This window comes from Vidua macroura, chromosome 5 (genome assembly GCF_024509145.1).
Source record: "Vidua macroura isolate BioBank_ID:100142 chromosome 5, ASM2450914v1, whole genome shotgun sequence".
Taxonomy (NCBI): Eukaryota; Metazoa; Chordata; class Aves; order Passeriformes; family Viduidae; genus Vidua; species Vidua macroura.
The window spans coordinates 60,238,694-60,263,839 of record NC_071575.1 but is presented as its reverse complement, the minus strand read 5'-3'; the positions used below and the strand labels follow the sequence as shown (position 1 = coordinate 60,263,839).

Genomic DNA, 25,146 nt, shown 5'->3' with positions numbered 1-25,146 from the left:
GCCCCCGGGCCGGCGGGACAGACCCCGGGCCGGCGGGACAGACCCCGGGCCGGCGGGACCGCCCCCGGGCCGGCGGGACAGACCCCGGGCCGGCGGGACGCGGCTCTCCCCGGGCCGTGTCCCTGGGAGCAGGGGGCGGGACCGCCCCCGGGCCGGCGGGGCTCACGGGAGCGGCGCCGCGCCTGCGCCCCGCGCTCCGTCACCCGCGGCGCTGCTGACGCGGCGGGGGCGGCGCTGCGGCCGCAGGGACCCGCGGCGAGCGCGCTGAGGGCTCCGGGCGGCGGCCCCCGCGGCCCTCCCGTCCCCTGGCGCTATCCTGCGAGGGGAAGCGGCGGCTCGTCGGCCGGCGCCCGTGGCGGGGGAGGAAGGGCTCGCCGAGCCGCCGCCCGGCTGAGGGGCTGCCCGGCCGCCCGGCCCGGGCCGTGGTCGGCGGCGCTTCGCTCGCAGTCTCCTGGAGCCCGCAGAGCCTTCAGCCGGCCCTTGGAAGGGCCCGGCCCTCCGGCCGAGGTGGGTGCTGAGCCGCGGGGCTGAGCAGGCAGCTGCTGGGAGGGATGCGCCCAGCGTCCTGTTCCTTCCTCGTGTAACCCGATCCTTTCCACTAAGTATGAAAAGAGCATAATTTGGTTCGTTTTTTCCTGCCGTATAGTGTTTACATTGCTGCAAACAGGAGTATTGCTGCTCTGTTTTCTTTATTTGATTATTCTGCAGCACCCTTGGTCACCCAGTTTGTTCTTCCTGCTGCTGTCTGCGACTCTGGCTCCTCGCTCCTGTTGTCAGTTTAATAGGGGTTTTAACTTAATTAAAGCTTGTAGCAGATGAAGTGCAAGTGTATCGGTTTTTATTTTTAAATCCTGTTTTGAAAGTGACGCGAAGAAGTTGAGGATTGAACTAACCAGTTGTCATTGTTGCCTTTTTTGTTTCACCGTGGACATCTTCTCAATGTTAGGTTTCTCTGGGTGCTGCCAAATGTGTGGATCAGCAAATGTCTTTTATGTTATACTCTGTGGGGTTTTTTGCTAAATATTTCAGTGATATATTTACTTTCCAAATTATTATAAGGTCCACATGGATACTTTGCTAGTAACACAGGAGGCATGAGTTGGTATCGCTAAAATTTCCTAAACTTGTGAAAAGGGAAAGTGGAACAGTATCTTCCTTTTTATTTTACAATACTTTTTTTTGTAGTATTTATTAAGTTTTCTATATTATATATGTAGGAACTACATATTTCTTGAACTATTTTTAATAGAGTTCATGCTTTAGGGGAAGGAATAAATTAACAGATGTATTTCTCTTTGGTAGTTAATATGTAATAAATCACCAGTTGGATATGTCAGCAAGGTTTTATCAGACCTCAGACTTAAGCCAGTAAATTGTCTCACTTAAAGCAGTATAATTCATGAATATGGTATTTCAGTCTCAGTTTAAATTGAACTGCCCAGCTTTTCATGGAGTTTTGTTCCTCAATAGATAGTATTTGTTTGTGCTGTCTTAGTGTCGGCTAATTAGAAATTGTATACTCAGTATTGCAGAGAAAGAAAACATGGCAAGCATTGCTGTTAGAAAGAAAGAAGTGACTAGAGATCTAGACCACTGTGATATCCCATACTATGTTTCTGAATTTGTGGAAAGAGAACTTGGAAGTGACTATGATTCCCTGGGGAAGCTAGACAGCCTGATTGAAAAGCTATCTGAAAACAAAAAGCACTTAGAAGAACAGGTAAGCATCTTTCTGTTTCATTTTTTTTTTTCTTCTTCTGAACATGTATGACTGATTGAGAATATGAAACTAAATGAAATGTATCAGTATCTCAAATGGTACTGCTCTACACAGTGCAGTGGATTTATGTCTGCCTTGATACATCTCTGTCAATGCAGGTACTTACAGTTTCTTCAGAAGTCCCTAAAAGAATTCAGAATGCCTTAAAGAATGCAGAAGATTCCAAAAAGTCTCTGAGTCAGCTTCTAGAGGAGGAAACTGTTCTGTCTGAGTCCATCAATAGCCACTTGCTGAAAGCTCAGCCATGGATGGAGGATCTCGATGTGCTGATAGGTCAGGTAGAAGAGATCGAGCGACACCTGGCCTACCTCGAGTGGATTTCTCGCATAGAAGAGCTGAGGTAGTTTCTGAGTACTGTATGTATGTTCTGAGACTGGTGACCTGGTTTATCCTGTTATTAAAATCTTTTCAATACAAAAAAGTTTTGTCTTTACTTCTCAATATAAAAATTATTCTTTTCTGTTGTCATTAATGAATATTTGGCCTTGTCTTTTTTGTGTTTTATAGTGATAGCATTCAGCAATATCTGCTGACCAACAATGTTCCAGAGGCAGCCAGTACTCTAGCATTCATGGCAGAACTGGATATTAAACTTCAGGAGTCATCTTGTTCTCATCTTCTTGCTTTTGTGAGAGCCACTGTTAAATTCTGGCATAAAATCCTTAAGGACAAATTGACAAGGTAAGAGAGATACTGTGACTCTCTCATCTTTATGTTGTACTGTCAGTTGATGTCCAAGTGATTATTTTGTGTTGCAGTGACTTTGAGGAGGTGCTGACACAGCTCCGCTGGCCCTTTGTGGGGCCACCTCAGTCCCAGGCATTTGGCCTTGCTGCACCAGCCAATGCTTCTGAGGTGTACAACAGCTTAGAGATGCTGTTCTGTCAGCTTCTGAAACTGCAAACCTCGTATCCTTTTAAATTCTTGCAGTGTATTTTAGCAAGAATAAAAACTGTTAGAGATGTACATTCTCAAGGAGAATTATTTAAAATTTTATTCTTTCTAAAGACAGAATATAATTTATGTTACTTTGTATTAACACTAGAATGTTGTGGGGATTTGGGGAGTTTTTTGGGTGTGTGGGGTTTTTTTTGTTTGTTTGTTTGTTTGAGGTTTTTTTGGCATTTAGAAAATGCCAAGTGCCAAAGTGCCCTTTTTGTCAGTAGCAACATTTAACTCCAAGTCATCAGATCCAGTGCTGTCATGGTAGCTGACAGTTCAGGTTGCATGAGAATTTGGCCTTACACTGTTTGGAACAATTACCCATACATGTTAATGAAAAAATGGTGATGTGTGTTTTATTAGACACAGTTAATGCTTTTCCTTTTAAAGCCTTACGTGAATTAAGCTTTAATCACTTCAATATGTCCCGCCCCAGAAGGAAAAAAAGGGAAAACTAAACATACATGTCTTGGAAGGAGACTACAAAAAGGGGAGACTGCAGGAGGATTTCTGTTTTGCATCAGTCATAGTCTGCCTTTGAGGTTGCTCAGAGGGCACTGCTGCTCATTCTGTTCCTGATTTTTATGAATTAAATAATTCACAAAAAATCAGTTAAAACTCAAGTTCAGCTAAGCCTTTGTGTGTGTGTGTGTGTGTGTGTGACTGTGGCTGCCTTTTTTTTTTTTTTTTTTTTAATCACACAGTGGAAAGATGCAAGGCCATTGTACACAATCCTGAGTTGGTAACAATTTTGGTTTGGCAGAGTGGCTCACTTAAATCTATTACATGAAAATGGGAAATCATGTGTTGAATTTATTAATCCCAGGAGAATTTATCCTCCTTTAACAAATATGAATAACTGTGTCTCTTGAACAGCCACTGTGTTTGTTTCTGACAATGGTGGTTTGATGGGTTCTTACAAGTTTCCTAAATCAAACAGATTTAAGGGACATGTATTGTCATTGAATAAATAATCCCTAAAGGCCTGAGTTATATTTAGTATTACATAAAGTGGAATATTTTCAGTATCTTTTATAAGGAATTGTATTGTTTTCATAATACTGCCTTCGGTCAATGGTGTAGAATTAAGCAGTGTTCATTTTTATAAGCCCATTCTATTGAAAAGATTATGCTGGGGTAATTCAAGACTTATGTGCATCCTTGACTGTCAAACTTAGAGATGAGCTGTTAACCAAACCTAAACAATTGCCAGAAAAGTACCCTTTACCCCCTTCACCACCAGTCGTCCTTCCCATACAGATCATGCTGAATCCTCTTCAGAAAAGATTCAAGTATCATTTCACTGGAAATAAACAAACCAATGTTCTTAACAAGGTATGGGAGAAAGTGGTTTGACATTTCTGACATTTCTAAATTGCTTTGTAAACAACCTCTAGATTGCTTTGTTTAAATTGTATAGATTTCACATTCTCCAAAATTAGGATTCTTCAAAACTGTGCAGTTCTTGTGCCTACCTAAGTGTGGACAGACATTGAGATAGCACTTGGAGACCTTTCAGAGACACAGGCATTTTCTCTGGGTGAGGCAATATTTTTCCCTTGCCCAGATCCTTCATAAAGCATCATTTCAATCTTAGACTGACTCCCATCTGTTCACAGGTTTTGATTAATTTCTTCTGTCTTGTTGCAAATGGTTTTGCACTGTTCTGTATTTCTTGAGCTCAAAGGCTGTGACTTTGATTTTTGGCACTGTGTTTTGCTACCTTCATGTAACTGAAAATGTTGGATATGAAATGTAATTAGTCCAAAGTACTGTTAAATAGTTCTTTTTTTTAATCGATTGAGTTTTTAAATTGATATAAGCCAAGAGATGCTGAGTTTATCAGTTGGAAACTGACTCACTTTTTCTGTGAATTGCCTTGAAAGACTGAGGATTTTTGTCTGAGTATTACCATTGGAATGGGTGTCATTGCATTAATGCCACTGCAACACCTGGAGCAGAGTTTGAGAGCTGTTTTGTAACAGTCCTGTTGCACAAGTCTGCTTATGATCACCGTCATGTGTAAATCTAAATACATTTGCAATCTTGACAGATGCTGCTACAGAGCTTTTTAAAATACTGTGGTGTATGTTAGTGGGAAAGAGGTATTTTAGATATGAACAAATTTTTTTAAGAGCAAATGGAAAATTTATGTTCAAGACATTGAATTTGCAAACAATAGGTGAACAACTATTTTAAAAAGAAGAACTTGTTAAGAAAAGTTTACAGGGAATCTAGTGTCAGGTCAGAAAGATATTTCAACAGGGCATTGCTGACATTTGGGTTGGGTTTTTGGATTAGGTTTTGGGGTTTTATTGTTTAGTAATTACTTGGATAACACAATAAAGAAAATATCAATGTAAAATATTTAAAAGACAGCAACCTGGACAGGATTAACAGTATTTCAGAGACTCAGAGTTCACAATGACCTTGCCCAGCTGGGGAAGGACTGTCAAAAAAACCAAGCAACCCAAGCATGATAAAATTAATGAGACAAGTGAAAATGAATGCAGAGGTGAGAAACAGACACACAAAATGTGAGTGCACCTCAACAGAAGGTTCTTTAGCTGTCGGGAGTGAGGAAAATGGAACTGCTTCCAGTTGCACTAACACTGAAAGAAGTGTTCATCAAAACCTGCAGCCCATATTTTTAGCTTTGGAAACTTGAAAAAGCTTTAAGGCATTAAAATGTGAAATGAGAAGGTGATAGATTCCCCACTTCTAGGGAGAAGGTGGGGCTGAGGTTAGGTACCATAACAATAAGAGCAGAGCTTTTCTCAGGAGCATATCCTTTTTGTTGTACCAAGAAATAAGGGCCACACAGGAGAACAGGAAGAAGTATATGAAGCAGGAAAAGGCTGTCACATGAGTGAGAAAGCAGTAGAGAAAGGGGAAATAAAATTGAACTTTTGCTTAAGAAACACAATATTTGGTACATTTAAGACAATGAAAATCTAGAAATATTTTTTGACAATGCTTTTGTATAAATGAGAGTTAAGTAAAACACAGTGAAAGACTTGTGTGACCTGAGATCAAGGGAAGGCAGGGAAAGAGAGTTGTATTTTCAGAAACTTGTCCTAAAATACTAGTAGCCCTTGAATAAATGTATGGATGCATTTAACAATTTATTTTCTTTTTTAAATAAGCCTGAGTGGTATTTAACACAAGTACTTATGTGGATTGGAAATCATTCAAAGTTCCTTGATGACAAAATCCAGCCAATACTGGACAAGGCAGGATCGTCAGTGAATGCTGGGGTAAGTAATTAAATGTTTTTTTTATGTGAATGTAAATATCTGAGTCAGCTTCTGACAGATATTTGGCCCATTTCCACTGAAACATGTATGTGGTGAGACTTAGTCTAGTAGCAGTTTCTTGTGTACATGTTTGCACACGTCAGTACTTCCTCTCTGACATTCACTTCTTTCCTTTCCAAAGCTTGAATTCTCTCGTGCTCTAGTAATGCTGATTTTGGAGAAGCTGGCTGCTGATATTCCCTGCCTGTTGTATGATGATACACTCTTCTGTCACCTCGTGGATGAGGTACTTCTGTTTGAGAGAGAGTTATACAGCGTTCATGGTTATCTCAGCAGCTTTCCCAGTTGTATGCATATTCTGTCAGAAGAGTCCTGCTTCCAAAGGTGGCTAACAGTGGAAAAAAAATGTAAGACTTCCAGTGCATTTTGTTGGCCTTTAAATTGCAGAGTCAGAAAGTATGTGTCTGCTTACACAGCTACCCTTCTTAAATAGGCTAAGTCACTTGGACAGGGCTACTACCAAAAACAAATGTGTTTTTATGCTCTGTAATTATTCTGAATAAAAATTGATTTGGCTTCAAAAGTGCCTCTGTATTTTGTGGGACTCTTGCCCCTAAGCTGGATGCAATCATGTGGGCTTATTTTTAGACAAATGTTATGTGTGTGCAGACAGAGATGGACTTTAAATTGAAATAAGGGCAAGGTATTAGTTTTTGAGAAATGAAGAAGAAATATACTGCAAAGGAGCAAGCCAACTATTATAAAACAAAACCAACTCCCAATCAATTCTGACATTTAACTCTGTTAACAGTGTTGCAAATGCAGATACATTGAAGCTGGTTTTGTTGGAAACTAGTTGTCAGTAGCTTTTATGAACTAAAAATGCAGAATTTAACTTACTAGAGATAAGGCCTTTATGTTAGTATATTTTAGAGGGGCTTTTAGAGGGGATTTTTTTTTCAAAGTAAAAACTCAAAAGTTTTTTGCATCTCAGTTGCTCTTCAGAAAATGGACTCTATGCTTTCATCAGAGGCTGCATGGATATCACAGTACAAAGATATCACTGATGTAGATGAAATGAAAGTTCCAGACTGTGCTGAAACCTTTATGACTCTCTTGTTAGTTATAACAGGTAATTATATCTATGGGCATTGCTCTTGTTTGTAATGAACAGCAAAAACCCTTCAGCTAACATATTTCTTTACTAAATAGTTTACTAAATATTCATTGTCAGCAGTAGTCACTAAATAATCTTGCAAAGTTGTGATGTTTGCTGTTTAATAAAAACTTTCTGTTCATTTTGTATCTTGGATACTAACTCATGCATGAATAATCTTGACCTAGTGACATGTTTGCAAAATAATAGTTAAAAATACACATTTGATATTTACCATATTCTCTCATAGTTGGCAGAATATAATTTGCTGCAATTCAGTAATAAACCCTAATAGTCCTTTTGAATCCATGACAGTTCAGAAGCTATTAAGTAACTTGTCTTACATGAGAGCAGGTGTGTTTTCAGGAGACCATTGCATCTTCAATGGCTTTGTGTGAGGACGCTTTAGGGGCCATGCTGGAGGGTGTGGTATTACCACATACTGCTTCAAGTGTTAGAATACAAACTGCTGTGGAATCAGGACAGGGAAGAAAGTTGTTGCACGTTTAGCTTTTGCATGGGCAGTTTTTCTGAAAACATTGAAATATCAGCTGTTTTAAATACTGACATTTAAATACTGACTATATGATGTTCTCATAGGCATGAGGTGGTGCATATATGTACCTGATGCTTGTGATGCTTCTTTTTGAAAAGCTTTTATTTAGTGTTGGAAAGCCTAAAAACATTTTATTAATGTTTTTCCAGACAGGTATAAGAATCTTCCAACAGCTTCCAGAAAACTCCAGTTCCTGGGCCTACAGAAGGAGTTAGTTGATGATTTCAGGATACGATTAACTCAAGTAATGAAGGAAGAGACAAGAGCTTCCTTAGGATTCCGATACTGTGCAATCCTTAATGCTGTTAACTACATAGCAACAGTGTTGGCAGACTGGGCTGACAATGTTGTAAGTAAATATTCTTCTTTAGGAAAAAAGTATTTTAAAATGGACTTGGGATGTTTGTTTCATAACAAACATTTTATTTTCAGCACTTTTTAGGTATATTCAGGAGAATTACTGAAAAAGTAGAATGAGATATAAATTTGGATTTAGTAAAATATGTATAAATAAGGACAGGTTATTGTTTGAGGTCTAAGCTACCAATTATAAACTTTCTAGGGAAATGCAGAGAGAGCCTGGGAAATGGAATAATCTGAAGAGATAAAAAAAACCTCGCCTCTTTTACATGGTTTTATTGTAAAAAAAAAGTGAATTGGTTTTGGAGATCTCTGAACCAGAGCAGCAGCCTTTGCCTGGTGCTTGAACTGCTCCCATGGCAGGAGAGCTTAAACAGATCCCATGTGTGTATCTGTGTTGCAACACAGTTCAGGTGTGGCCCAGAAAGGCCGCTCACTGATAACTGGGAATTAGTGACTGCTGGACAACAGCCTGGTGGCAGCACGGCCTAGGGCAGAATTTCAGCTTTTCTACAGCTATTGGTGCTGAAGGTCAAAAAACCTGTTACACATGGAGTGTGCAGAATAAGGCATTGTGGGCTGTGGTCAGCCTCCAAATTCTTACTGTCTTCACAGGAAGCTGTGGCTCTAGCAGGGGATAGTCTTGACTTGATAGGACAGCAGCCTTCATGTTGCAAAACTGCATCTATTACAGTGTCTTGATCTGCTTAAAAGCAAAACCAACAAGCTGTTACCACAATGTCGCATTGATCTCAATAAAGTAAATTAATTTTCTTGCTGTTGTCAGCACAGTAAATTTATGATTCAATGAATAATCATTGCTAAAAAATTACAATTAAAGTTTACTTTTGCAAATCTTAAAGAGGCCAAGGTAGGGTTTTTTAAAAACATGCTGCTGTCAATTTGGAAATATCTTTTCAGTGGTTTTTTTTAGATCTTTTACCTTTATCTATCTGCTGTTGTATCTGAAACCTGTATCAGTTCCATCACTAGGATTAAACCACCATGTTCTGTTTTTCACTAAATCAGGACCACAGGGAAGGATAAGAAAGTGTTTTTAAACTCTTAAATTTTTAACTTTATAAATGTGCCAGAGGAGAGTGTTTTCTACAAATGTGTCTAACAAAGTACCAATGAAAAGTTCAAGGAGTAAGATTATTTTCTGTGGTGTTTCTCTCTGGTTTTGTTTGCCTAGTTCTTCTTGCAGCTGCAGCAGGCCGAGCTAGAGGTTCGTGCAGAAAGTGACACCATGAGCCAGCTCCAGCTGGGACAGCTGGCGTCCATGGAGAGCTCTGTCTTTGATGACATGATCAACCTCCTGGAGCGCCTGAAGCATGACATGCTGACACGACAAGTAGATCATGTCTTCAGAGAGGTCAAAGATGCTGCAAAGCTGTACAAAAAAGAGAGGTGATTCTCTTTATTTAATCTCTTTGCATATTACAGTATTATTTCCTGTTAAAAATATTGAGGTAAGTAAAGGCAAGAATAGACAATAGGCAGTATTTTTTTTTTCTGGAGTAGGAAAGCTGCAGGGTAAGAAGTTCTGGAAAATTACCTTTATTCTTATCTGGGGACAATTGTTATGCTATGTTTTCTAAAATAGTTCCACAATTAGTGGATGTATTAGTTAAAAACCCTAGGAAAGATTCTGGATCGTTCTAGTTTTCTATTTTGAGCAGGAATTATTTTCTTCATAGTCGTAGTGAAGATTTTATGCAAAATGGCCTGTCATGACTGTTCTGTCTTCACAGACTCCTAGGGCTTCTTGAATATTTTCTTCTGAGTAGAATTTATGAAGTACTTAATAAAAGGAAGAGAACTCAGTGATTTTCAGATTAGATGGGGTTCCCTAGAATGACATGTTCAGAGATTTATAACTAAAGCATGAGTTTAATATTAAATGAAATTCAAACGCAGCATTGGACTGATAAATTTTAGATTAGAAATGGGAAAAGATTGTCTCTGAAACATTGTAAATGGGTAAGATTTTTTTTTTTAAGGGTAATTTTAACTTCAGTTGTTGTAATATGAATAATTTCATTCTAATGACTGCAGTGCAATTGTTTCTTTTAGGTGGTTGTCTTTACCCTCTCAAGCAGAGCAAGCAGTGATGTCTTTGTCAAGCTCGGCGTGCCCAATGCTGCAGACACTGCGAGACCGTTTGCTGCAACTGGAGCAGCAACTCTGCCACTCACTGTTTAAAATTTTCTGGCAAATGCTTGCAGAGAAAGTGGATCTGTACATCTATCAAGAAGTGGGTATCAGTGTGACCTGTGCAATGCTATGTAGGTGTCAGTGACTGGCTTAAACAGCAGATGCACCTCTTTGTGTTTGTAGATCATTATGGCAAATCATTTCAATGAAGGAGGAGCAGCACAACTCCAGTTCGACATGAATCGGAATTTGTTCCCCCTATTTTCACACTACTGCAAGAGGCCAGAAAATTACTTCAAGCAGTAAGTAGGCAAACTTCTGATCTACTGGAATTTCAAAAGTGTCCAGAGAAATACAAGTGTTCTACTTAAAACCAAGATTTTTTTCACAGTTAGTTTTGACCCACACTTTAAATGTGTGGATCATTTAAATGTGTCTGATATTTTCAACTAGGAAAGTTGATTCTGCAGCAACAGAATGTGGCATGTGTCTTGGAGTATTTTGTGTAGTCAGGATGTCTAGATAAAATTATGGAAGGAATATTAAGTAGCACAAACCTCTGAAACTGGGACCTAAGAAACTGGTCAAAGATACGGTTACAACACAACAAACTTTACTGTTAGGAGGACTACTTTAAACTATTTTCCTCCTCAGGATTGCCTTGTGAGGCAGTCTAGTTGCTGTCAGGGATGAGAAGGTGCTACTTTCTTTTTTGGTTAGTCTATTTCACTAGCCCAGAGTGTCCTAAATAGTCCAGCATCAAAATCCTCAGCTAACTGGGGCTGAATTCTGAATATTTTTAAACCAACATGGAGCAAGGAAGGGTCTTTTGTTACACTTAAATTTGTGCTGCTTACATTAATCCATGTAACTTTTCCTCTAGTATAAAAGAAGCCTGCATTATCCTGAACCTGAATATTGGCTCTGCCTTGCTTCTGAAGGATGTCCTACAGTCAGCTTCAGAAAATGAACCATTAAAGCCAAGCCAGCCATCTGCAACAGCAGCACTGAATGAACTTGGAGTTTATAAACTGGCTCAAAGGGATGTTGAGATTCTTCTCAGTTTGAGAGCTAGTTGGCCAAATACAGGAAAATAAAGACTTCTTCAGAAATGGTTAATAACTTGGTCTAGATTACTTATTCCAAGCAAAAGCAAAGCAAATATCTTGTAATATACTTATTTGTTTCATTTCTGTATGCTGAGAGATTGTTTTAATCTAATCTTATGCCTTATTCTATACAGTTCAAAGAAAAAATTCAAAATGCTACTGACTTGGTGTTGAACTGTGCAGATCTTATTTTCCATGGTCACCTTGCCATTGCATCTGGAAGCCAAAACTGTTAATCTCTAATGAATAGTCTGCTTTGTCTGCATCATTCTAAGGAACACAGAGTATTTACAGTGTAAATGCATTTTTGTACAACGTGGGCTGAAGTTCCCTATGAACTGGTCAGTCTTCAGTTAAACACAGATGTTTTACATCTCCAAATTCCAGGTAATGGATGTTCTGTATTAAAATGTATATCGTCAATGCCGAAGGAAGGAATGCGTCACAGTTTTCTTCATACAAATTAAGATAGTCTTTTACAGAAAAAACAATCACCTAATTTTTTTAAAAAAGTTTCTCCTTTTAAATTGCATATTGTGTGCTAAGTTTGAAAACACCACTTGGAAGCGCTACCTGCATTTAAATGTGGACATTTGTCAAAACTTCTTGAAGTTGTTTTTTCCTTAAAAATACCCGAAAACCAAAACGCAGCACAAGCCCAAAAACCAACTTAGTTTTATTCAGTGCTAATGAGCCAACAGGTAACAATCCTTTACTGTAAACTATAACCTGAAGGAGGAAACTCCAAAATACTATTTCAGTTGTAAAAGAGATCTCTACTCTTTTTTTTAACCATCGAATTATATTAAGAACGGCAATTCTTAACTACATTCCTTCCAGTGCCTGCTGGACATCAACATATTCTTGTCATTTGTCCTTTTCAGCTGATTGCTCCACTGAAGGGCAGGGAAAATGAGAAAAAGAGAAAAGAGAGTATTGCTTAAAGTCGACTCTTCACAGCTGACAAACCAGAAGAAAAATTGGGGAAGATGCCTGCTTTTAATATATATAGCAGACGACTGGTCAAACTAATACACAGACCAGCTCTCCAGCATCTTTTTCTTCCTAAGACAGAAAAAGAAAATCTCTAGTTAGATAATGAGGATACTTAGTTCATTACCTTTCAGCAATTGCAACAGTTACTAAAAAATTGCTCCTAGAACCATACCTTGACTATGAGGAATTATTTGAACTCTGAACCTATTTCATCTCCAGCTGTGATACCATCCCTGACAAAGAAGACAACAGGGTCTCACAGTTCCACATTTCTATATCAGTATTTTAACCTCTGGGCTGCCTGATGACCTTCACTCTGACCTGAGGGTACCATGAGAGGATCCTGAAACTGAGGTGGTGAAGGGCATGGAGTTTGGTGCACCTTATGGCAAGACAAGAAGGTCAGGCAGTAACTGACCTTTTTTTTTTTTTAATCTTGCATTACAAAGTGACACAGTCAAGCTTAAACTAACAATTAAACTATCTGTTAATTATGCAGCTTTGTAAATAAAAAATAAATCTCAGCAAAATATCTCCTACGCATATGTACCCCCCTCCCAAAAAAAAAAGAAAAAAAACCAAACAAACAAAAAAAAAACCAACCAAACCAACACCACAATTTCAATTAAACTTACATTCCTTTCTTGAAAACATCCAGTGTGATCTCCACATCATCTTCTAGCTCCAAATCCTCAGTGCTCAGTCCCAACGTTTTAAGGGCTAAAGTTAACAAAAGAGAATTTCTTATGCGAGTCTTTGGAAAGACAGATTTAAAGTTAAAGGTGCCTCGATGTAACAGAAGGTAAACGTGTGTAGCATAACAACATATAACTTAAGTGTAGGAAACTTAACCACATGTAACTTTTTTCAACTTTCCAAGTTCCAGGTCGTGTGGGCAGCTGTGCAGGTAATTTTAAAGCATACAGATGGGCCACTTTGAAACTATTTTAATAATTCTGTGCAAGCAAACAGTTTGGTGTGCCCCGGGGTGCAGGTGGACGCACCTTCCCTGTACTGCGCTGGCCTGATGTAGCCCTGGCCTAGGACATCCAGCAGGCCGAACATGGCGTCCACGTTGGCCTCGTCCATGAGGAACGGGTACTCGCCCTCGGCTCGTCTCCCAGCCTTTACCCGCTCCAGCACCTGGATCAGGAACTCGCGTGGCCGTTCTGCAACGAGGTCAGAGTGCCCGCGGGCACCGGGCCCTCAGCCGGGGAGCGGAGGCCGCGCAGCCCCGCTGCCCCCGCTGCCGCCCCGCTCTCGGCGGGGCCGGGCCTGCGCGCACCGGGGCGGTGGAAGAGCAGCAGCGCTCCGAGGCGGTGCAGCAGCTCGGGCAGCCGGTGCCGCCGCAGGTACTCGCGGCTCTGCTCCTCGCCCGCCGCCATCCCGCGGTGCCGGGGCGGCGTGAGGCGGCAGCGGGGCCGGCGGCGGGCACGGGGCGGGAGAAGGGCGAGCAGAGGAGCTCGCAGCGGCTCCTGCCGCGGGACGCTCCGCTGGGGCGACCGGGAAAGGGGAAGGAAAAATGGACTTTCCTGGAAGTCGTCACGTTAGCACCGGAACAGCCACGCCTCGCTCCCCGCTGGGTCCCGGTTCGCGCTGGTTCGTGGGGAAAGCAAATGACACGCTGTACTTTATAACACGTATGCAGGTGTTGAGGGCCTGTTAGTCTGGAGAAGACTAATGATATCCCCTCTCAATGCATATAAATATCTTAAAGACTGGTGCCAAGAGGATGGGTCGAACTCTTTTCAGTGGTGCCAGCGACAGGACGGGTAGCATTGGCCGTGAAACGAAACACAAGAAGTTCCACCTCAACATGAGAACTTCATTGCGCTGAGGGTGGCAGAGCACCGGAACAGGCTGCCCAGGGCGGTCGCGGAGTCTCCGTCTCTGGAGACATTCCAAACCCGCCTGGATGCGCTCCCGCGTCACCTGCAGCAGGTGACCCTGCCTGGGCCCGGGGCGGGCCGGGATCATCTCCAGGGGTCCCTCCCAGCCCTGAGGGTTCTGTGATTCTGTGTTCTCACCTCCAGCCACGTCTCCTTCCGCCGGCGGTACCACCTTCTTCACCTCCCACCGCTCCCAGGCACAGCCCTGGTTCATCCCCGCGGTGTGAGGGGCTGCCGGGATGTTCGCCGTGTTCTACACCCGTAGGAGGTGCAAAACCAGTGGCCAGCAACTGAGAGTAAGAGAGTTTACATTTTAAAAGCATTATTGAATCTTGCAACATAGCCAGTGCAAACAGAGAAGAGACATCAAAGAGGCTTTTTACAGTACTACCTACTGCTAATAGGAGAACCATAATCAAGTAAAGCGTCCCACTGAAGAAAAAAAAAATTAAGGAAATCTACAAGGATATAACTATCTGCCATCAAATAAAATCAGACAATGATAAATGAGCATATAGTAAAGAAGAATAGTATTCCTGTGAAAAGTCTAGCGCTAAATATATTTAACTATTTGCCAAAACTAAAATATCCCAAGACATTAATAGAATTCACTTAATTTTTTCTTAGATAAAGTGGGAGAAAGGCAGCATCCAAAGCTGCAGAGATTGTACAGCCATGTGCTGTCTGTATTCTCTGTTATTTTAAACCAACTATGCTACCTGCTTTTAGTCTCATTTAGGGTTAGAGGAACTGTAGGTTTCTAACAGTTGCCTCTTACGACAGTTGCCAGGCAGTGATGGAAACCTCCTTTTCCTGAGTAAAACTCATAATTACTCAGTCCATTCCTGCATTTGTCTTTCTATGCCTTTCTGCAGAGTTTGCAAAGCATTAGCAAAAATTTTTCCTAAAAAAGAGCCATAAGAGAAAGTGTAGATTGAAATGTGGAGAAGTACAAACAGGAGAAGAGCTGGTCAGCAGAGGAGAAATAAAGATGTGGAAAATGCATTCTTGGAAATGAGAACCTAAGGATAGGAAGATTGACAGGAAAAGAAGGAGCAAGTGAAATACTGGTAGGTAGGTAGGTAGGTAGGTCAGTGTTTGGGTCAAAGAAACCAGCATTTGGCAAAAGATGTTTCTCCTTTAGTAGTCAACAAAGATAACCAGTATGAAATACATATTAAGGCAAAAAAAATTAAGAATAAGCACAGGAATTACAGGTTTAAGTGTGTCTCTCTGAGGAATGGTTAAAAAAAAAAAATCACTAAACAGAACAAATCCCAGTTTGTTTTACAACTGGAAATGTATTTTTAAAAATTCTATTTCACTATTAGGGAAGCACAATTTATTTACTTGAAAAAATATTCTGATGATGAATCATGTATTTATTATTTACCTAATAAATTATTATCCTCAGTTCATATAATGATAGTACCAGCTATATATATGGATATAAAAGGATCCATATATATGGATCCTGAAGGTATCATAGTTCTGGATAATTTGTAAGGAGCTTGCATGGGCTATTGTAAGGGAGATTGAACTTCTGGTGGCTGAGAAAAACAGGATTTGACAAACACCTGAAAGTATTCTGGTTCCATTATAGAGATGCTGCTAAATGAGTTTTAATAAGGGACTAAAGGACCAAATTATTTTCATCTGTTTAAAGTGTCCTGGTCATATAAATTAGATTTCTTTAAAAGGCTTAATACCTGTTGTGATAGAAGCTGAGCCTTCTACAGAATATCACTAGTAATTTAAGCCTTTTTATCTAACTTAATAGGGCTAAATAGACTACAGTGAGCCTTTAAGAGTTGTAATGAAGAGAAACAGGGACTGCAGGTCAGATATGCAGCTGGTTCCAGAACAACTATTTGTCTTGCAGGGGAAAACAGGCAGATGGACGTGTTCTTTCAAATGGGAGTGTCAGAAGACCGAAGTCTAGGGCTGCGGGAAAAGACAGGAGCAATATGGGCTGGGAAAGATCCCTAGATGTGCCACAGGCTTCTGTGCACACAGCTGCTGAGAGCAGCTCCTTGAAGGCTTTACTTACCTTTGCTGCTCCCTGGCATGAGCATTGGGAAGCACTCTGCTAGGGAGCAAAGGGTGAGCTGTAGGGATTGAATGTAGGTGCTGCCATTGCTATAGCTGCTTTGGAAGAGCTCCACTGCAGCTTCCCTCTGTGTGTCCCCAAGGACTTCCAAGATACAGGTGAATTCCTCATCAGGGAGTTTTATACTATACATTTACAGAGGAAAGTGCTCAACTGTAGAAATACTGAGCTTCTGAGTATTAATTATCCCAACAGCCAGAACCACTTTTTTTGTTGTTTTTACTGTACAGAACAGCAGAATAAGTAATTTGAAATTGTTCTCTGGAGATCATGTGGTCAACTCCCTTTCCTCTTCAAACTGGGCTAATTTCAAGGACCAGCTTTTTACTGTCTCCAGAATGGAGACTCCACAACATCATTTGTTCTGTGCTCCAGTGCTCAGCTGCACGGGAATGGCACCAGCCTGTATCCTTGAATCAAGCCCAGCTTTTCCCATAGGATTCTAGAATGCAGGATAAGCAGTCCTGCACTCAGACATCCTGGGGATAGCACCTCACTGCCCAAACTATGCCCAAAGCTCTGAGCACAGACCTCTCCAGTTAAAAACTGAAGCAAAGGTACAATGAGTGTACCTCTGTCACCTCCCTGTCCTCTGTCACTGGGTTACCTACCACATGTTCTGGGGCCCACTTACTTACTTTTCTTTCCATGTTAATGTACTAGAAGTGTCCTTCACATCCCTCACTAATTCCAATTCCAGCTGAGCTTTGGCTTTCCTGTTTCTGTTTCAGCACACCTGGGCAGTGTTTATTCCTCTAGGGTAGTCCACCCCTGCTTCCACAGTCTGTGTACTTGCCTTTTGCCTCTGACTTAGTCAGGAGCTCGCCATTCAGCCATGCTGGCCTTCTCCCACGTCTGCTCAGCTTCCTGCAGATCAGAATGGACTGTTCCTGTGCTTCAGCTAGCTCTCCTGGGCCCTTTAGGTCAGTCTTCTGTGAGATTCTGCCAACAAAATGTCTGCAGGAGACAAAGTCTGCTCTCCTAAATTCCATGATTGCAGTTCAACTATTTATCTTCCCCACTTCCCTCAGAATCATAAGCTTTGCTATATTGTAGTCACTGCTGCCAAGGCTGCCATCAGTGTCAGTGCTCCCAGCAGCCCTTCCTTATGTGTGAGCAGCACGTCTAGCACAGCCCCATTCGGTTTGTTGAGCCCTTCTGTCAAAAAATTGTCCTTGATGTACTACAGAAGTAGCTGAATCACCACTTGTGCCATCCCAGTCCTCTCCACAAGAACAAGAGCCCATAGTCATCAGTCTAAACTGTGAATGTTGTTTTTTTTTTTTTTCCTTTCCCCCAGTCAGCTGCAAAATAAAGGCTAAACCTGCCATGAGAAATCATGTACTGGGAAAAATAAATCAGGAATTACAAAAATACTTCCTGTTTCTGAGTCAGGGAGAAGAATATGTCACAACATGCCTAGATTGATATCAGAAGACTTTACTGTAACAGAACTGTCCACTTCTCAGTTGGCTGAAAAGCCACAAAACTGATTTCCTGGCACTATGGTTGGACTCCTGCTGAAGGCAAAGGGGAAAAAAGAAGTTACTTGAGCAGGAGCCTGCATTCTTTGAGATACACAGTGTATTTTCCTGTGTCAGTATGGCTCTGAGCTCATGGCTCTTCAAAGCACCGATGCTTTTATTCCAGCAATATCTATAGAATGAGTTCACACTACACAGGGTGGGAGAGCTCAGAGGTCCATCTCCATCGCCTCAGTGTCTCTGACACCCCATAGTTCAAATAGACATTTTGAACAACAAAAAGGTAGGCACGCAGTTAGGAAGCAGAAGTATGGATCGTGCATCTCCAAAGGTTTGTGTTTCTGAAGAGTAACCCCTGTCTTTTCCTGTACTTGACAGCAAATCCACACATCTACTCTAACTGTAGTCACGTCAATCCGTACTTTGTAAAAGCAGAGTTACCAGGAAGAGCCCTTGTTGGTGTTACAAACACAAATCCTAAAGAAAAGTAACGTGGAAGGAGTAGCTCAAGGCAAAATTATAAAAACAACAAAAACCCCAAATGCCCAAGAAACCACACCACAAAACCCCCCAGCTGATTATGGCTCAAAATAAGAAAAAACTAAAGAAAAATGAAGGCAAATAATTGCAATTTAAGAGCAGAGCTGACCAGAGGGGAAGGTTTCTTGTGTAGGCTGTTGAGAACAGCTTAGAACTGAGGCAAGATATATATATATATTTATATATAAATATATATATATATATATATATTCTGCAGCTGTGGTGGAAAAGGCAAAGAGGTTGAGCCTGTGTAGTCATTTCCCAGTAGTGATCTATCTCACTTACCTGTGCCACAGCACTCCAAATCAGCACTGAGGAAATTTCCCACTGGGAAGGGGTGATTGTTTCTCTTCTGCAGTGATGTCTCCTCCATCACCATTTCATCTGCTGCCTCAGTAGGGCCGGGCTGGAAACAAGCTGACACAGACACAGGACTCCCAGGGCTGCACTTGTGTTCATCAGGCCATTCTTTGTACTTACAGCAAAAGGCCTTCACACCTGTGGATTCTGTAAATGCACTTTGTCCATGGTAGACAGCTTTTCTGAAAAACTACTCTTGTGGTGTCACATCAACCATGTTAGCAACTGCTCCAAGTTAATCAAACTCAGACTGAATTTCAGATCTCAGTAAGTCACGTCTGGGAAGTCAGCAAAGGCACAGCTGAAGGTTTGCCCCATCTCAAATCCCTACTGGTGTCCTTACCCTCAAATCAAGTTCTCCTGGAACCTGATTATTATTGCTGGCAAACTTCTCCTAAAGCTTCTCTTCTCCTTTCCGTAGGGACAACAGATCACAGAGTAGAGCTAAATATTTTTGAGTCAGCCATAAACAACAAAGCCCCTACACAAAAGAATCCAGCTTGTGTCATTTGTGGTGCCTTACAAAATGAGAACAAGAGCTTAGTACCGCCTGCCATAGATCCTCCAGGCAAAGGACAGACTGGCACCTACTGCTCAATGATCAGCTTTAGCTTTCTTCTGCTTAGGAAAGTATTTTTTAAAAGAGATCTGCATTTGCTTTGAATAGTTGCTTTCAGGAAGTATTCAAGGAGCAAAACAGCATAGAAAGATTTGCATGAAATAAGCATTCTTGTGTTCTGAAGTCTGAATGTGTTGTATGAGTCTCCTCCAAATATTTCTGGAATCAGTATTTGGCATTTTTTCCAATTGTGAATCCTGACAGATTTGGAAGAATAAAACAGATCCTGGTTGCATACAGCAATGACTTCCTTCTAAAATAAATAGTTGCATGGTAAAAACGGAAGCATAAAAATGAGAGTGCAATGAATAAAGAAGTTACAGTGTGATCTGCTTCCGTCTAAAATGGGTGGTATTTAGAGCATGTTAAAGAATAGAGCAGGAGAGGACTGCTACAAGCAAAACACTTGTGCATAACCAAAAAAAGGAGGGGAAACCCAACTCCAAATATGAGAACAGCTTATAGATCATTCCAACAAACCCACAAGAGCTGAAAAACTACTGACTCATTTTTGGGAAGTCAGTGGTCTTCAACCTTTGCTGGCCGTAGGCAATGATGGCAAGCAACTAATATATCAGCCATATTCTGTTTTTTTTGGCTGTAGTTTTAATTTCTAATGGCCTTTAGAAATAGCAAAGCATCTATGAACACAGAGTTACTCTTTAGCCATACATGGGGACCACTTTTATCAGATGAAACTTCAGCATCTACTACTATTTCATTATATTATTTTTTTCTGTAGTGGAAAAGGTAAACTAAAGATAAAAAAAAAAAGCTTTCAAAATGGAAGTATCTCAGATCAATGTATTAACTGGACAGTAAAGAGGAAATTCAGGATCAGCTTTTGTGACAGGAATCAGAAAGTGCAAGACATTACACAAAAAGCTGTTTACCTAGAAGGTAAAATTTCCCTCCTTCAATTCCCTTTTCCTGCAAGGCAGCCCAGCTTCCTACCTCCACTACCAGTTCTGAATGTGTGCCCACAAAATGCAGTTTGCAATCTAAATTACTTGCTTTTAAAAAAGGTACTGTAATTGTGAGCATCTTCCCTACAGTATCTCCAAGACAGTTTCCAGATACTTCATTAAAGGAGCATGAAAATGTACATCTTCCCCAGATTTGCAGAAGAGGGTGGCTGCGACAGAAAAAACTGCAATCCTCTCTGCAGAGCTGTCGAGCCAACGAACAATTTAAGTCTCATTTGATCTGTAATTGGAACAGGCTTTGCACAGAACAAGAATCTTAACGCCTAGATAAGAGCTGTGGGTTGAGTATTAACAATGATAAAAAGACTGGTTATAAATTTGTACTGCCCATTGAAGTGAGAATTCCTAAATCTAGCAGCTGTAACAAAGTTAATTCTTACACTGATAAGGAATGAGAAAATGCATTCAGCTAAGCAAAGGAATTTAAAAATGGTTTATCAGTGCAAAAAACCTCAGTAGCCGACTGCTGCACGTGTCTTGACATGTAAATACAGAAGTATTTTAGACATGAATGCCAAAAATAATTCCAAGGCAATTCAGCTCTGTACGGAAAGCTGGGCTGATCTTTTGAACTACCGTGGAATTCTCAGTGCAGGGCATTTGCAAAGTGTATTTCAGCCTCTGGGAAGAGAAAGCAATACACACCATTTTTGCTTTGCAAAGAGAAATAATGACAAACCCCATCTGTTTCTTACAAACATATAAATTATTTTATTTACAAAGCCATGTTACAAAAAAAAAAAAAAAAAAAAAAAAAAAAAAAAAAAAAAAAAAGCAAAAAACAAAAATACAATCGCTCACTAGAGAATATCTCCAGGCCCGGTGTTGAACCATGGCAGTATCAATCAGATACATGTTTGTTCTGGTTTTCCTTTTTTAAACTGTAAGCCATAGAATTTACTATTTACACCTACTTTAGACATTTATTCTGCTTACAATTATCACAAGCATGGAATGAATTCTATTTGATACTGCTAATACATAAAGGTGCAGGACAAAGAATGAAAATACTTAGTGTTACAAAATATGGATTGTAGAAAAGAAATTGGCTGTACAAGTATGGCATTTTTTTCTTAGAATGATTGGACATGCTTTCTTCAAAAGTCTTCTGGAAAAGGTTCTAAAATCTGTAGTAGGAAAGCACAATATAGCAGGTGCAAATTCATTTCTGTGCAACAACAGTTATTTAATATATCCCATGACTGACCAGCTATGCAAAACCCACAGAGTTTTGTTAAAGTGCCATGGGTCAACAGCATAACAAAATATAAGGTGTAAATAGAAAAATTTCTTTTTTTCTTCTTTTTTTTTAAAACAATAGTTCACTGAGAATCAGCAATAATAGAATATGCTGTATAAACTATTCTCTACAAAGGTCGATCAGCACTATTTACAATTGTTACATCGATACAAAAGAAGGCATACAAGTTATCCAAGTCGCTTTTTATGGCTGACGGGCCTATGCATTGCGTATGTGTAACAACCAAAGCTTCTGAGCCTCTATTGCTGGAAACAAATCACAAGGTTTTCAGGCAAATGGGGAAGAAAAAGAACTACAAATGAATGCTACACTAAGAATGCATTATAGGCTGGTCCAGTTTGTATCCACTTTTTTCCAAAAGTTTACTTCCATTTCATTTTGTAGGCTAAAATTTCCGATACATTTAATTAAATAATGATTCTTTGATGATGGAAGAACACCATGGGATTTTACTTCGTGCTTAACTTTCCTGAAATGCTGTCAGGTGTAAAGCAGTTGAAAATAAAATTTAAGCAGCATTCAAAGGACAGGCTCGATAATTCAGCTTTCCAATTAAAAGATGCATGGAAACAGCTAAAGCTTCCTAAAACTACAAAATTGCTCCTTCAGTCACTGATTAGCATTATTTCTCAGAAGCAACCACTGAATCTCACAACCACTGTTTTCCCTCAACATCTAGAAATAGCAGTTCATTGATTACAGAGGATGACTTTGTTACTGAGATTTTTAAAATCCTGCAGTTTTATAACTCAAAATAAATAAAAAAAAAAAATCAACATTGTACTGCTCCTAAAACTGAACAAGACAAAAATTGTGCAAAAATAACAAAGATATGTACACATTTTTCAGTCTGAAGAAATGTACAATAAAAACATAATTCAAAGAACATTTTAAAAATATAAACATTGCTTAAACTTTCCTAAGTTTCATACTGTTTCTGAAACTATACCGGTCAGTTAGCTCTGAAGTATAGCAAAACATAAATTATTACAAAATTAACACTATAAAAATTTATTTTAAGAATATTTCTAAACTTTTTTTCAAAGGGTCTAGCCTTGTTTATAATTGCTTAAACATTTTTAGTCTTAAAATTTGCCTTAACCCTTCTTTTTTAAAAAAAGAAAGTAGTAATAATCTCCCTATTTGCAGTCTCTTGCCTTTCCCCAAGATGTAAATAAACCAGCATATAAGTGCACTTTTAACACTGTAGAAATAAAAATTAACTCCTCTGTACTATTGTTCCAGTACCTAGTATTGGCTTCCTGATTATAAAATCTATATTTTATTAAAAAATTATTCAGTAATCCTATAAGAAACACTGTCAGTGCAATTCTATTAATGCAAGCCAATCTGCTCAACTCCTGTCCTCACAAACCCAAACTGCTCACTGAAGTTATCAAGTGCTGTGTTCTTAAGGGTCTGGAAATCCCCCAAGATATGGGGGTTTTACACATTGGGCCCCTGATAACAGTAATTACAGTCTGGTGCAAAATTCTGCTATGCATTGATTGAAGTATAGATTCCTTAAGAGCCTGATTCTGGAAGAGGCTGAACAATCAGAGTTCCCACTGAAATTATTAAATGCTGTAGGTACAGAGCACCAATCAGGATTAGTCCCTAAAGTTGCAGTGCCCCAGCTGTTTGCAAATTACTAAGAAATGCACTCAATTTTTATCCATAGGACAAGCTTAAATACAGAATTACTGTAATTTTTATTTAATGAAAAAATTTGGAGATCCTTTAAATAAGTTCAAATCATGGTCTGGATTTTTTTTTTTTTTTGGAATGTCCATTGTGTTCTGGCTAGGAAACAAAGGGAGCATTGCAATGCTAACAGCTTTAAAAGGCATGAAACATAACCAAGCAGAACGCACAGATCAGTGGCAAATACAAGTGGAAAAACTAAACAAATCACTATTACAGTTTTCTGTAAATTTAATTCTCATTAAAACCATAAATTCATAAAAGATTAAATCCATCTGCAGGACATAGAAAAGAAAAACCCTGTGGAGTAGGGCTGCTGAGAGCTAGAGATTATAGGCTGGTTCCTTTTCCTTGTTATGGAAGAGTCCTTATTCTACCAGTCCGGTTTGATGTCTTCTAAAAGAGAAACCAGAGCCAGGTTCAAAATCACACAATGTCTTTTGGTATAAAACACTTCAATAATGTCTGTGGCTGACAGTACTCAAAGCAGGAATTTATTTCAAGTCCCTGAACTAAATTTCCTCCCTGTTTACTGACTACATTAGACCTTTAAAAAAAGGAACTGCTTTGAATAAATGGCATATTTCCTTTTGGGACGGTCTGATTTTAGTAAGCTTTGGTGAATTTCATGTTCTTTAACTTGGTTATCATTACAAATAAAGAGCAGCAATTAGACGACAACTCTGAAGAATCTTTTCCTCTACACAGCATGTTTTCATGCACAAGGAATCCTCACACAGCATACACGTTGTCACCTTCCCTTAATAAAATGATCTAGTTATTCAGTATTTAAAAACCACCGCATACTGAGGTCTTGAAGTGTTAACACTTTCAGGCACCTAAAAGCACTATGAAGACAAAAAGACTTGATTAGTTAAAAACCTAGAACAAGAATAACATCTGGAGAAAACAAACTTTTAATACATACAGGCACAAATAATTTGACTGTAAAACTACCATTCCATTAATTTCTGTTAAAGATCAAGTAGTTTTTGTAGGGAAAAGTAGTATTTATTTTACTAAGGCAACAATAATAGTTGGAAAAACAGGCACGCTTTTATGTATACAATCCCTAATTCAGGTCTCAAAGAGGGGCACCAATATTCATATTAAACATTAATTGGGAAGAATCTGTTTTGAGTTCAGCCTGATGGAGTTTAATGCAATGGGATAGAACTGACAGGCACAGAACAAGCCTCATGATCCACCAGTCTCACGGGAGTACCTGAGTGAACTTCAACACATGGAGCAAATGATCAAAAGCAGCTACTCCTGTGACACCGAAACAACTACAGGCCACCTTCAGCTCACAACTCAATAATGAGAAACACTCAGTTATGGGTGACAGGTGACTTTCACAGCACTGCTGTGTGTCCTCTCACTCCAACCGGCTGCTTTGGGAAGCCAGCAGGAAGATCTCCCAGCCGGACTGCACCCAGGTGGTCACAGCTGCAAACGAGACTGGGGTGTGGGTTGCTTTTACAGCCCAACACAATTTTCCAAAAGTCACATTCTCACCCAGCCACTCAACCCTGTGATGAGTTATGGACCCCCTCTCCCTTCTCTTGAGAACAACAATCTTCTCCCTTTGGCTCCCCTTCTGCAGCAGCAGACAGCTCCGCCAGGTTGCCTGGCCAGGGAACACAGCGGAGGCAGTCCAGAGGAACCGTTCCATATGCACGTTTAGCTCGGCAGCTGCAACTCCACTGCCAACTGCATTGTTACAAGTCTGTTGTTGTGATGTATTCATGAAAACTTGCCAGATTTTTCCAACTATAAACCCTGGTGTATAGCAGAGATTGTCTCTGCCTACAGACCTTACTTCACTTGGACTCCCTGATTATCATGGTTATAGTTACACTAACATTCAAAACAAGAGA

At 40.1% G+C, this 25,146-nt stretch overlaps 3 protein-coding genes and 1 long non-coding RNA gene across 11 annotated transcripts in view; 2 read left to right on the top strand and 2 right to left on the bottom strand.

The window, feature by feature from the left end:
- Positions 1–275: 275 nt before the first annotated feature.
- Positions 276–11,751, top strand: RINT1 (RAD50 interactor 1). Its single transcript, XM_053977118.1, has 14 exons — positions 276–507; positions 1,525–1,720; positions 1,879–2,120; positions 2,288–2,461; positions 2,539–2,688; positions 3,901–4,057; positions 5,869–5,979; positions 6,161–6,386; positions 6,974–7,111; positions 7,841–8,040; positions 9,247–9,461; positions 10,128–10,308; positions 10,392–10,510; positions 11,092–11,751. The coding sequence occupies exons 2-14, from the start codon at positions 1,544–1,546 to the stop codon at positions 11,303–11,305; spliced, it is 2,304 nt and encodes a 767-aa protein (XP_053833093.1). The 5' UTR covers positions 276–507; positions 1,525–1,543; the 3' UTR covers positions 11,306–11,751.
- On the bottom strand, positions 9,357–13,781 carry EFCAB10 (EF-hand calcium binding domain 10). Of its 3 annotated transcripts, XM_053977119.1 has the most exons (5): positions 13,599–13,781; positions 13,318–13,482; positions 12,949–13,033; positions 12,486–12,546; positions 12,383–12,404 (listed from the first exon to the last, which is right to left on the bottom strand). In XM_053977119.1, the coding sequence occupies exons 1-4, from the start codon at positions 13,696–13,698 to the stop codon at positions 12,501–12,503; spliced, it is 396 nt and encodes a 131-aa protein (XP_053833094.1). In that variant the 5' UTR covers positions 13,699–13,781; the 3' UTR covers positions 12,383–12,404; positions 12,486–12,500. The 3 variants fall into 3 exon arrangements, with proteins under 3 accessions (XP_053833097.1, XP_053833095.1, XP_053833094.1); XM_053977122.1 differs by lacking the exons at positions 12,383–12,404; positions 12,486–12,546 and adding an exon at positions 9,357–9,444; XM_053977120.1 differs by lacking the exons at positions 12,383–12,404; positions 12,486–12,546 and adding an exon at positions 11,975–12,382.
- Positions 13,579–14,712, top strand: LOC128807083 (uncharacterized). Of its 2 annotated transcripts, XR_008437045.1 has the most exons (3): positions 13,579–13,665; positions 14,066–14,254; positions 14,347–14,712. It is a non-coding gene; the product is annotated as an uncharacterized LOC128807083 (long non-coding RNA). The 2 variants fall into 2 exon arrangements; XR_008437044.1 differs by lacking the exon at positions 14,066–14,254 and having other exon boundaries at positions 13,582–13,665.
- An 8,767-nt stretch (positions 14,713–23,479) lies between these two features.
- Positions 23,480–25,146, bottom strand: part of ATXN7L1 (ataxin 7 like 1) — a 107,610-nt gene continuing 105,943 nt past the window's right edge. For 4 of the 5 annotated variants that reach the window (XM_053977113.1, XM_053977115.1, XM_053977117.1 and 1 more), the window contains one exon: positions 23,480–23,662. In XM_053977113.1, coding sequence (XP_053833088.1) covers positions 23,621–23,662 — 42 coding nt within the window. In that variant the 3' untranslated portion in view covers positions 23,480–23,620. Of the gene's footprint in view, positions 24,115–25,146 lie in introns of all 5 variants that reach the window. The other variant, XM_053977114.1, reaches the window with a different exon arrangement.